This window comes from Acipenser ruthenus, chromosome 11, assembly GCF_902713425.1.
Source record: "Acipenser ruthenus chromosome 11, fAciRut3.2 maternal haplotype, whole genome shotgun sequence".
NCBI classification, from domain to species: Eukaryota; Metazoa; Chordata; class Actinopteri; order Acipenseriformes; family Acipenseridae; genus Acipenser; species Acipenser ruthenus.
Genome location: NC_081199.1, coordinates 26,000,764 through 26,014,061, shown reverse-complemented (window position 1 = coordinate 26,014,061; position 13,298 = coordinate 26,000,764). Strand labels below are relative to the sequence as shown.

Here is a 13,298-nt window from a genome sequence, read left to right as displayed (position 1 = left end):
TATTGCCATGGCAACAGTGAGGATAAAGAAATAAGCCGCAAGCTGATACCAATTGTACTGCAGAATGTTAAACACTACCCTGAATCTGCTCTGGAGCTGAAAGATTGCAGACTAGGAGTGCAGGATCTTTACTTTATACCTTGCACCAATCCAACCAGAATAAAACAAACATATTGCAAATGCAAAATTAAATAGTTTCTGCAAAAATAGTAACTTATGAAGCTACTAGGTTCACTCCCATATCTAACCAGGCATTAATTGTTACTCATTACCCATCTAACCAAGTTATCTACATACAGATAGGCGTTAAGGAAAAAAAATGCAAGAATATTTTTCTGAAAGGATGAACACATTCCATGGAGCAGTCCCATGTACCAAAAAGTTGCAAAATGAACCTAATAAACACTAAGCGACACACTAACAATGAAATCAAAACCTGATAAAAAGCAGGAAACTATACTGAAGACACATGTAAGTCAGAATATGTAGGTCCAAAAGGTCTGATTGTTAACTACTTTTCTACTGGGGGGGGGGACTTTTGAAAACACATCAGGCACCATTATTCTTCCATCTTGAATTCCTATGCCCATCTTCATTTAAATGCTTAATCTTAATTTCTTAAAAGCACACAGCATAAATTGTAGTGAGGGTTTGTTTTGAAGCCAAGCATGTTCCCCCACAGAGACAGAGTAGCCACGCAAAACAAGCCTGTCTCGATTTGTTTGAATCTGTGAAGGAGAGCGAGAAAGCTGTGATGCAACCCGACAGGATCACTCAGGACAATGCTTACAATCAAACCTGCTCTTCACAGGATCATGGGAAAGCTTTGAAACAAAGCTAAACTGCTGCTGCAGTAACTGCCCAATACAACAGGAACTCTCACTCTTTACTCAAACCCACTCCGAACCAAGGATTTCTGCAACAGGCACCTTGCCATTTCGATTGTGGTTTCGATTTGATGTATTTTATAAAATTCTAAAACAGAGCCCCTGTAGCTATGATAGTGTATTTTAAACAAGAATGTGAACAATCTGTATTGAGGGGGTGATGTTTCTTGTACAATACCCATGATCGGAAATTGTTTATGTCATGTGAGCACATAGAAAGTTTATTCAGACAGCCGGTAAGCCAGTTAGTACTTTACAGTTTTTTTTTTTTTTTTTTAACTGGAAGGAAAAATGCATTACCTGTGTCAGCATAGCTGCCTGCTCACAGATCTGAGCAGTTAACTTGTCCTTCATTTCTCTGTGATTCTTGTCAGACAGCTCATGCTTTTCAGCAGACTCTACATCCTGTTTCTCCAGTGCAGCTTTCTTCTCTGCTTCAAACTCCTCCTGTATCAGGTTGTGTTATATAGAAATGAAGGTGGTACACAAGGAGAGGGCATTCTACACTAAAAGAAACTGGCTCGGGTCCCAAAGTCTCAGAAGAACGGAAAAACATTTCTTTAATATTAGCAGAATGCAGTTAAGTTACTGTAAATCAGACTACCAATGATTACATTGATATGAAGACACTGGAAATGTAGCTGTTGGCGATTGCCGTCGACACCTGACTTTCAAAAGGCGGTTTTGCTTTGTGTGAATTCCCCCGGAGAACTGCTGATGCAATAAAAAAAAACACATCTACAAAACTCACCAAGCTCATTATAAAAATGAACAGGCTCTCCATTACAGATTTCTCAGCAGTAGAGACACTACACCTAGTTAAACAGAGTGCACTGAAGGGAATGATCAGTTTAAATAATAAAAAAAAAAGTTAGAGTATCATTACCTATACCTAATCACAACATGCAAATGTAAAAGGCCCAAAGGAATTTCAGCTCCTGTATGTAATTACCAGTGCACAAAGACAGAGGTTTTATGTTACCGTTCATTCAGTCTAAACAGATATTTAACTTTTTTTTTTTTTTTTTTAAACACATAAAATGTGGTAGATTTTCACACTGTCTACCACCCATCATGTACTTGCCAATTTGTGAATTTAGATTTGAGCATAAAACTAGACACATTGTGCAAGACAACCGAAAGAAAAGAAAAACAGATGAAAACAAATTTAGATTGATAACACCGTGTAACAAATTTTTTTTTTTTTTTGGTTCCTGGGTAGTAAGTGTTCTTTCCTAATTGCTTATGCCTCAAAAGTATAGAAAATGGCTATTATTCCCCACAAACTTTGCTTTTGTGAGCAGGACAGTGATATTTTGAAATGTACCTATTTTCCAGAACATTCCAGATAGATTCAGTGCTGAGTAAACTTGGAGTAACTTCTAGAACTTTCCAGTAATATAAATAGTAGTATAAATACAGGGGCCTTAAGCCCACCAGTTCAGTTTAGTTCCAGCTGTCTAAGTGGATACATATCTGCATTTTTCTGAGATGGCATCAAGAGGCTGCAAGCATCCAGCAGACGCATTTTGCTATGTCTGCGGCCAATTTATCAAGACAAGAGCAAAAAAGTACTCCGTGGAAGCATCTGCTAAGATGTGCGAGGCCTACAAGGCATATTTCGGCATGCCTGTCGGGGATCAAGACAAACCCTGGGCACCTCATTTCACCTGCGAGCACTGCAAAAAAACTCTGGAAGGTAAGATGGACAATTGTTGCTCGGAATTATGTTATAAAATTTGTTAATTTTTAAAAATTGTAAAAGTTTTTAATTTTAAAATGTTATTGAAAAAATATATCATATATGAAAAATGTTGCGAGAATCTCTTACACATTAGTCATGGGTGAAATAAATGTATTTTTGTAGGATGGTACAGAGGGGAAAAGAGAGCCATGAAGTTCGCTATCCCAAGAATTTGGCGGGAACCCACTGACCACTCAAGCAACTGCTACTTCTGCATGGTGGACCCCTCCAAGTGGACCGAGTTCTCTGTGGGGAGGAACAACGTCAAGTGGGAGCCACTGGTGGACCCCCGGAAGGTGCTGATGCCACCACTGCACATCAAAATGGGCCTTATGAAACAATTTGTCAGAGCTCTAGATAAGGAGTCGGCAGCCTTCAAGTACCTTCAAGACTTCTTCCCTAAGCTGTCTGAGGCAAAGGTCAAAGCCGGTGTCTTCGTCGGACCACAGATAAAGAAGATCCTGGAGTGCAATGAATTCCCTAAGAAGCTCACTAGTAAGGAGAAAGCGGCTTGGAACAGCTTTGTCGCAGTGGTTCGGGGCTTCCTGGGCAATCACAAGGCCGAAAACTATGTGGAGCTGGTTGAGACTCTGGTGAAGAACTACGGCACAATGGGCTGTAGGATGTCCCTCAAAGTCCATATCCTTGATGCTCATCTTGATAAATTCAAGGAGAACATGGGAGAGTACTCGGAGGAGCAAGGCGAGCGCTTCCACCAGGATATACTTGACTTTGAACGCCGCTACCAAGGACAGTATAACGAGAACATGATGGGACACTACATTTGGGGGCTGATTCGCGAAAGTGATTTACAGTATAATCGTAAATCTCGAAAAACTACTCACTTCTAAATCTTTTGTAGTCATTTTTGTATTACTTTAGTATAAATACATGTTAATTTGGATTCATATGTTGTTTTTTTCTGACTATGTGAACGAAAAGACACAAATTCGCCCGTTTTCTCATTGGAAATATGGTAAATTTCAAAATATCACTGTCCTGGTCACAAAAGCAAAGTTTCTGGGGAATAATAGCCATTTTCTATACTTTTGAGGCATAAGCAATTAGGAAATAACACTTACTACCTAGGAACAAAAATTGTGTTACATAGTGAAAAATATAATGTAAAAGGAATATTTCCGAACATAGGTACCATGCAAGACATAGGTTTTGAAACACTGCTTTAAAACGGGTCCTTCTCTGACCTTGAGCTGTGTGATCTGCTGCTCCAGCAGCACCTCTGACTGGCACTTGAGCAGCTCAATCTCCTCCTGGAACTGACGGTACTGGCGAGATCTCTCCTCCTCAAACTGTGCTGTAAGCTGTTCCTGGACAGCCTCCATTTCAGAAGCAGCAGCACTGGAGCACTCCTGGAAACAAGATACAGCATAGCACATCCATGAACAACATGCCTATGGGTCTGAAAAGCTCAAACACTACAGAACAATAGAAAAGGACTACAATGCTACAAAAAAAAAAAACATTTTGTAAGAGTGGTTTTGTATAATATCTTACCACACTGGCCCGCTGGTAATTATTATTATTATTTATTTCTTAGCAGACGCCCTTATCCAGGGCGACTTACAATTGTTATAAGATATCACATTACACATTATTTAACATTATACAGATATCACATTATTTTTACATACAATTACCCATTTATACAGTTGGGTTTTTACTGGAGCAATCTAGGTAAAGTACCTTGCTCAAGGGTACAGCAGCAGTGTCCCCCACTGGGGATTGAACCCACAACCCTCCGGTCAAGAGTCCAGAGCCCTAACCACTACTCCACACTGCTCCACACTAATGCCACTTGTATTGGGGCTTGCTGCTTAATTATACAGTACATCTGTGAACATTTTCTAATAAAGTATAAAAACCTTTTAACACTCAACACCACAATGTAATACTTTTGAAATGACCACCACTAACAGCAATAAGTCTCAAACTGGGTGCACATTAGAGTTTTGGACTCATTTGGAGAAATCCTCCTGACCTGTTGTTGTTTTTGGTGCAGTGCTTTCAGCTCGTCTCTCTCTTGCTGCAGTTGCCTGCTGTACTCATCCTGCTGCCTGTGCACCTCTGTGGTGTGGAGCTCCTGCAGCTCCTGCATGGCTCTCTGGTGCTGCTCCTCCAGCCTCAGCACCTCCGCTCCCAGCACATCCAGCGCCTTGCCCTGCTCTGACTCCAGAACACTCCTCTGAGACTGCAGGGCGGCCTCCAGCTCCACCTGCACAAAGACACAGGCCACAGGGGGACCACTTAGATCAGGCAGCGCAAACATCTCAAGGTTCAACCCTCATAAAACAAGCAGTGAAGTACTAAAATAAAAACACAAAGTGTGACCTTAACAGCCTTGCTACTGAAGGTAAAAATTGAAGTTTTAATTTTTAATGCATTTTAATTTAAATGCATGCAATCTGGAGGTTTAATTTGAAAGGCATTTTATTGTTTGAGAACTGAAATGACACAGTTGGTCTTTAAATGTTAATATTAGGATGCGCTGTACTGAACATGCAGCACTCAGTCCAGGTTCAATTTGAGAAAACATAAGGCAACCGTGTTCCAGTTGTAAGGACCCTATATTCAGTATACTGCCCTGCAACAAAGATTTGTGTTTGTATGCATACCAACAGGACGTGAAATAACCGACAACACCAGCGGCAATTGCCACAGAGCCCAAGCTGCTTGCCGCAATGCCTCTCAAATTTTAAAAAACTTGCTTCAAAAGTTGCCTGTAAGTCCATCCATCATTGTGTAATAATCTCACTACCTTACATAGTTCTGCTTTTTGCTAGTAATGTGTTAGAATGTGTAGTATGCTTAAAAACAGCATGTTTTTTTTTCCTGAAATAGTGTCCAGCAATGAACCACAACAAAACGAAATCTTTTGCAACTGTACATTAATAACTGTGAAACTATATAAAGTCTCTCAGATGTAAACATATAACATTATGTAGGCTACATCCATCTGTTCATCATTGTGATGCTGAGCACTCTCCATTGCCTGACGAAGTTTCTATTTCTATTTTTTTTTTTCAAAACCACAACGTTTGTACAGGTTTTGTAACAGCTGTCAGCAAACTACATAGTTTTTTTTTTTTATTGTTTATTTAGCAGACACCTTTACCCAAGGCGACTTAGAGACTAAAGTCGCTGCGACCTAGTTGCACAGACACTGCAGACCGAACTCATTTGACCACTATCGTTATTAAACCCCAGCCACGGGTAAATCTTCAGCCAGTTTGCCTGAAAATCTTTATTATTATATATATATATATATATATTTTTTTTTTTAACTTTTCCTTCACTGGCATTGCTTATAGTGCTGTTGTATCACTAAGGCTGTATCTAAGCCTCTAGTCTGATCTATATATCAGTCAGTGGTGTAGAGTTTAGTAAAAAAAAATACCCGAGTATATATTTTTTTTTATACCATTTGATTTCTTACAATGGAAAAGTGACCTATATTTAATTGTGACAATTAGTGTGTGAATCACTCAGAAAACACTGATTTGTGTTTCTTTGAATTACAATTTCATCAACATAATAGGCTTTCTGTATTTCTTTTGTTGTTTTATAAATGGAGTATAAAAAAATTGCCTTGGTGCCCTTGGGTTGGATTTATGTTTTGCCTTTTTGCCCCCTAGAACTGCCTTGGTGCCCCTGAATCTTCACGCCCAACGAAGGCAACATTGCCTTGCCCTTCATGACCTTAACTTCATGCCCTGCAAGATGAGAATTACAGGACAAACTACACTGTTTAGCAGTTTAGTAATTTAAGTTTTTAAATAATAAAGCATTAGAAATTCCCACAATTCTGTTACTGGAATAAGAGTAAACATCCACTGACTATGTACCACCTAGTAACTAAACAGTTTTAGAAAAATAAATTTAAAACAGAAACAAAGTAAAGTAAAAATGTAGTTTTGTGATCTCATTCTATGTAATAAATGTATGAAGTGTTCATTACCTGTAGAGAATTGACCTTATCCTTAGACTTGGGACACTTAACTATCATTATCTATCAGGTCCTTACTATTGCATTTGACATTTATGCTTAAAATGAACAAAAAATGCATAAAATGCTGGGACCAGTTGATTTTCCTATTACCTTATGAGCTTCCTCCAACTCGGCTGCCATGGCTTTGAATTTCTCCATGTAAATTGCTGCTAGCTCCTTCCTCAGCTCTTCTGCGCTAGACTTCAGCTCTGTCTCGTGCTCTCCCTTCAGCCTTTCCAGCTCCTGAGCTAGAGTCGCCTCAACCTCCTGCTTCTCTCTCTGGAGATCCTCTCTGTGCTTCTGCAGCGTCAGGTCGAAAGAGGATTTCAGATCCTGGACAACTTGTGAGTGCTCATCCCGTATGGACTGGACTTCTAACAGGTAGGTCGATTCCAAGGTGTCCATGTTAGACAAAAGCCTAGCCTCCAGCTCCTGAATCTCAGTTTTGTGTTTAGTCTGGAGCTCTGCCTCCAAGGCTTCCATCTGAGCTCTGTGCTCCTCCTTCAGACCTTGTTCCAGAGTCTCCGTGCTGGCCTGGAGTCTCTGCTGGAGCTCCAACAGCTGTTTCTGGTGCTGCTCTTGTAGTTGCCTGCTCTGGGCTTCCAGTTCTTCTGCGTGCCTTTCCTTCAGCTCCCTGAGAAGAGTTTCTTGATGTAAAGTGAGCTTTTCAGTTATCTCCTCTTTCTCTTTTGTGAACCTGAAAGAATATGCTCATCAGGGGAATGTTCAGGGAAAAATAGATACTCAATCTTTAAAACATAACTTTCAATGCAAAGTGCATTATTAACCAGAATCATTGGTGGTACCAATCTAATGTAGACTTCCTAACCAATTCCTGCCTTCCAATAAACAAAAAGGATCCATTGTTGGAAACCATTATGAAACTTGGACAGTACCGCACCAGTGTAAATAACAGGTCTGGGTTATGAACTTTATTCCTACCTGCTCTGTGCCTCCTGCAGTTTGACTTCAGACTGCTCCTGCAGGTTTATGTTCAGCTGTTCCAGTTCCTCCGCCATGGTGGCTTTAGCAGTGGCGAGCTCGCTGTCACACTGAGCTTGGATCTTCTGCCTGAGCAGTGTGATCTGTGAAGACTGCTCGTTCTCCAGGATGTCTTGCAGTGCCTGCAGCCGGTTGCGTTCCTCCTTGAGCTCCTTCTCCAGCTCTGCGATCACGACTTCCTGACCGGCTTGAAGACGCTTCATTTCCCGCTCTCTGGCTCCGAACTCCTCCTTCAAAGCCTGCCTCTCCCCCTTAGCAAGGCTGGTGAGCTCCTCTCGCAGGGCAGACAGCTTCTCTTCAGAAAGGGACTGCAGCTGCACTCTCAGGAGCGCCAACTCCTCGGCCTTCTTCTCAGAGTACTCTTTAGCTACCTTTTCAGCTTCTTCCGTTTTAGCTTCATCTAATTTCAGTTTAAGGTCCTCCAGAAAGTTTAGTTTAACCTTTTTATATATATAAAAAAAAAAAAATTAAGTTTTTCGGCTTCTGCCTTTAAGGAATAGCAAGGTGACAATAAACATTTAGAATATGTATTGTAACAATATACTACTATGTGCTTGTCATTCTTCATTCTAAATAACACAAGTTCTAGTATTAACAAGACAGCAGTATAGATGACATGTTTTTCCAATTGACTGTACTGCCATTTATTTGCACATTTCTTTATTTTCAGTTCAGTAAACTAGCCAGCTGAAAACGCATGAACTCCCACCCACCCCCACCCATTTGTTTCACCTGTTCTATGCTTTGTTTCTGCAGCTCTTTGTGCTGTGCAGTGATGATCTTCACATTTTCAGCATGTTCTTCTTGAAGTTGCTCAATGCGTTCTTCCAGCTGTTGAATGTGCTCTTGCTCAGACTTCATCAGTGACAGTTTAGCGTGATGTTCCTCCTCCAGGGAGCGAACCCTGTTTATCACCTCCTCCTCAACCTGCCGGGCAGCCTCCTGGGCACTCTGCAGACGCAGCTTTGTGATTTCTGAAGGGAACATTAACCAGACTTGTGGTTAAATGGCAACAGCACTTACTTCCTTGTAAAAGTAATGAAGACATGCTGTCCTGCATGAAGTCCAATATAGCATTGTTTGTTCAATGTAAAAGTATTGTTAAACATTTCATCTTGTAAGTGACTGACCAAAGCTTAACAGTGGTGTCAGGGTGCAGTAGTCAAAAAGGATCCCATTTATTTTATTTATTTTTAGTTCCCCTATCCAATTAGGCACTTACGTATACTGGGAAATAGTGATCAGTCATCAAATTAGAAAATCAACATTTAAAAATACTTTTGGATTAAACAAACCTTAATATATTGGACCTTATGCCAGACAGAATAATTTCTCAGGTACAAATGTAATAACTTGGTTTGTCACATGGTTAAAAGCAAATTAATCAAAACACAGAGGACAGAGCAAAAGTGTTGGTAACAAAACTATCCATTCTACCATTGAACTGGATGGATACTGCCATCGACTGGCATAAGAGGAGAATAGAAGTCACTTCAATTAAATTCAGGCTATAGAAGGTTTTCCGATTACAGAATGTACCATCACAAGCACTGGTTATCAAGTGTTATATTTTTCAATTTAAATGATATACTGTGCAAATGTAGCTGCAAAAAAGTAGTTCAGCTTGTGGAAAGCTGGCATTACATATTTACATGCAATAGCTTGCTCATTAAATACAACACAAGAGTCGCCTCTTTATTGATCACATCTAACCTTCGATATGGTTGTCCGACAGCTTAGCCCGCAACTGCTCCAGCTCTAGAGAATGCTTTGTTCTTAACTCTTGCATTTCTGAGAAGGAACGATCCGCAAGATCAGTTTTCACTTGTAATAATTCTTCTTTGTGCTGAAGGGATAAAGAGGATCTTAAAGTTTTCAGTTCATGTCTGTGTCTTTCTTCAAACTGTTCACGAAGGGACTCCAACTCTTCCTGTACAATAAAAACAAATTAAACTGAAAGCTCATTTATGCAGTACTCCCTTGTTATGTCATTCGATAATTGAAAAAAACTGGCTCATTCGCAGTACGCCGACAGTACATTGATGTGTAGTGTAATTTACAGGCCTCAATATACTTCACTGGCCGAATAATTGCACAGAACTCTGTGGTGACAATTAGTGAATGGCACTATACAAGATAGTTGTACACTGAGAAAGGGGAAGGCCATTTAGAAGTCTTGTTTGTTTGCATGCCAAGGTTTTTTTTAAATCCGATTAAGACATACATTTTCTAAAGCTTCCAATGTTAAAGCATTTAAACTCTTGTCACTTGCCTAGTTTCATACTGTTTTTCACAAGTGAACCATTTTGCTGCTAATGATGCATTGGTTTCTGTAACAGCAGCAGCATCGTACCTTGTGTTGTTCTAGTTGTTGTGTTAGCTCCCCTAGAAGATCAGTTCGTTCCTCATTCAGTTTCTCCTCAGGAAGAGAACTACAATATAAAAAAGCACAATTCAAAAGCTACCATCATTGGTAAACACACAGTTTATATTGGAGCAGCTACACCAATAATAACTCCATCAGACATTGAATCTGTAACATTGGTGCCAAACCTACCCACTGTGTGGCCAATAGGTTTCACACAACAAAACAAAAACTAGACCTGTGAACTGTTATTTCCCACACACTAGGTTATTTAGGTTTGAAAAGAATAGGCTACATATTTTTGAAGAAAATACCACCATCAAACAACTCTTAGCAATATAGACAGTTGATAGTATGTAGACTGCAGCAAATTATTTCTCATTTTAGAAATGCCGACAGAATACAAGCATCAGATAAAACATTGTTTTTTGTATCTGGAGATACAACAGATACTACAAAAAGACAAAAACAACTTTAACCATGGGATCCCCAGGATAAAAAGGGTTCAAATCAAAAGACAGTTGCTTGTTTTTCACAAATTGCATACCATCCTATTGAGCTTTAAAAAGATATACAAAATGCAAAGTGCTTTTAAAATTAATATTACATTATTTTTAATGAATGCAGTATGAAAGACCTGGTGGTGTCGGCAGTCTCCCGCACTCCCTCCTCTAGGCGCTGCTGCAGGTGTGCAATCTCCTCCTTGTGCCTGTCCTCCGATTCACACAGTTTCTGTTCAAAGTAAGTCCTCAGGTGCTCCAGTTCAATCTCATTCTGTGCCCGGAGCTCGAGGCACTGCTGGGCAAACTCTTGTTTTAACTGTTCAATATCATCAATGCGAGATGTACGGGCCAATAGCTGCTCTTTAAGCTCTGAAAAGCAACAGATCTTCAGCTTATGTCAGCTTCAAAAACCCGATAGACCACAGGATTATATAAAAGTATCTTAGATGAAAAAAAGCATTATATAAAATTATACATATTTGAATTCAGAGCATTAACAATCATGCTGCTAGGAAATTGTGCAAAAAAAACCCCCAAAAAAACACACAACACACACAATACATACCACTCCGCTCCTGACTGCTTGTCCGTGAGTTCTCAAGCTGGCACCACAGGTGTTCAATCTCCTGTTCTGAATGTGCCTTTAGATCATCATACATGGTCTGCAGCTTCTCTATCTGTTGATAGATAGAAAGGAGGAAAGCAGGGTTACATTAACAGCAGGCTCTTATCTATCTGTCAGGCTTTTTTTCTATCCTTTATAAAGGGCACTATTTAAATCTGCTCTGTACAGAACTTAAGTGACTTCATTTTACAGATTTCTTAAGAGCTTCCCTTACCTCTTTATGCAGTTCCCTTTCTTTTCCTTCAGTTTTTGTGCCCAGTTCTTGAACACTATGGTCATGTTGTTGATGTAACCTTTCCTTGAGATCCATCATCGAAGTCCTGTGCAGCTCTTCCAGGTCCTTAAGCATAGCTATAAAAAAAAAAAAGCATTTTTTTTTTTTTTTTAAACTACCTTTATGCCTGCTCTGTGTCTAAATTGTGTTTCCTTGCTAAGAAATAAATAATAATAATAATAATAATAATAATAATAAATAAATTCTGTAGTGTCCTCAATTTTAAATGATCAACTAGAAAAAGACTCACATGCTGCCAGTTCTTTGTCAGCCAGCAGACGGTTCAGTTCAGCCCGCAGTCTCTCACGCTCTGCCTCCTGGGTGCCCTGCAGCTCCTCTAGCTCGGCCTGTTTCTCAGACAGCTTTTGCTGCAAATCCACAAGGCTCTTCTCAGCATCATCTTCCCACTCCTGCAACAGAGCCTACAGACAGAACGGGAATGCAGGCATTTCAAGATCTTCAGTGCCATGCTTTCAGAAAAAAAAAATTCTGCCCTGTGCTAATCCCAATATCTTAAAATGGAACAAGCTAGTTCTATTATTGTAAAAGAAAAATCCAATACCAGGCTCTATTTTGAAGTGATTGTCTTGTCCTGGAAGTACAGTAGATGCCGCTTAACAACCTCTCTGTTCCCAGCAAAAAGTTGTCATTAACCGAAAGTTGCCAATAAACGTATTTATATGGAACAACGATATATACTGTAGTTGTACAAATAAGGCACTGAAATAATGTTTTAAATGTTAGTGTTAAAAAATGAACACGAGAAACACAAAATACTCAAACATAGAACTGTTTAATTCACGCATGTGTAAAACAAACAAAAAAAAAAAGAGTAGGCTTAAATAGTAAAATTGTCCTTAGGAGTAAAGCAAACATTAAACATGTGTTGTACTTACAATCAATTCTAAAGAACACACTTTAGAAATAAGAAATTGTCCAACGTTCTCTGCTTTTTACAATGTACCACCTCCCGCTGTAAATCCATCTCAGTTTTGCGTGTTCAAAGACGTTTCAAAGCCACGATTCTGCCTCAGTCCGCCAGAACTACGCAGTTGCGAAATCAGTGTGTTATAAAAGCTGCATGAAGTATGTGCATAAATCATGCAAGTGTGCTCTGTAGCGCTGGCAACTAGAAATAAAGTTGTCAATAAGCGGCGTGCAGTTGCCAAGTCCATTAATGGGACAGGATTGGTTCCTGGGAAACGGTTGTTAATAACCAAAAGTTGTCTTTATCAGGGTTGCTAATAACAGGCATCTACTGTATAATTATTTTCCATACCTCTATTTTCTGGCTATGCGTTTCATCCATCTGGGTTTTCATGTCAGCCACTTTCAACAACCAGTCTTGCTTCATTTCCTCTGAAAAAAAAAAAACAACAAGCAGTGGTCACTTCAACATACAGTAGATCAGAGTCTTTAGAAACAAACAAACTACTGAATGTATTGATAATTTTAGGGGAAGTTCATCCGGACCCATCTCCTGCAGATGTTTGTGTGTGAGCTGTTCAGTCTCAGCACGGCGTTGCTCTTTAATTCGCTCCAGTTCAAACTGCTGACGTGTCTGCAGCATTGCGATCTCCTGCGCCCGCTTGTCATTGAGGCTTTCCTGAAGCTCACTCAGTGCAGCTTCTTTCTCCCGCTGCAGGTTGGACTGGGACAGCTCCAGCTGGGATGTGTTCAAGTTGGTCAGGCTGAGCCGCAAAGCCTCCAGCTCTAGATTTTTCTCGATCTAACACGACACAAATAGGAGAGGCCATTAAGTTGACACACATTAGAAGTTAGACACATTTTCAATGTTGCAGCATCTACCACAGATAAGAAATTAAGTTAGAAAGACAAATGTTTTGTATGGCATACTAAAGGAGGAACTATTTGTAATGTAGTTTATCGTT

General features: G+C 39.8%; 1 protein-coding gene across 1 annotated transcript in view; it reads right to left on the bottom strand.

Annotated features, from left to right (window-relative positions):
• LOC117426629 (pericentrin-like) overlaps nt 1-13,298 on the bottom strand; it is a 63,678-nt gene that overhangs the window by 34,076 nt on the left and 16,304 nt on the right. Inside the window, exons 9-22 of the mRNA XM_059033424.1 lie at nt 12,880-13,135; nt 12,686-12,765; nt 11,657-11,828; nt 11,347-11,483; nt 11,073-11,184; nt 10,642-10,876; nt 9,993-10,071; nt 9,353-9,569; nt 8,372-8,613; nt 7,580-8,079; nt 6,749-7,334; nt 4,631-4,864; nt 3,837-4,001; nt 1,188-1,334 (exon numbers count right to left, since the gene is read on the bottom strand). Coding sequence (XP_058889407.1) covers nt 1,188-1,334; nt 3,837-4,001; nt 4,631-4,864; nt 6,749-7,334; nt 7,580-8,079; nt 8,372-8,613; nt 9,353-9,569; nt 9,993-10,071; nt 10,642-10,876; nt 11,073-11,184; nt 11,347-11,483; nt 11,657-11,828; nt 12,686-12,765; nt 12,880-13,135 — 3,162 coding nt within the window. The remainder of the gene's footprint in view (nt 1-1,187; nt 1,335-3,836; nt 4,002-4,630; nt 4,865-6,748; nt 7,335-7,579; nt 8,080-8,371; nt 8,614-9,352; nt 9,570-9,992; nt 10,072-10,641; nt 10,877-11,072; nt 11,185-11,346; nt 11,484-11,656; nt 11,829-12,685; nt 12,766-12,879; nt 13,136-13,298) is intronic.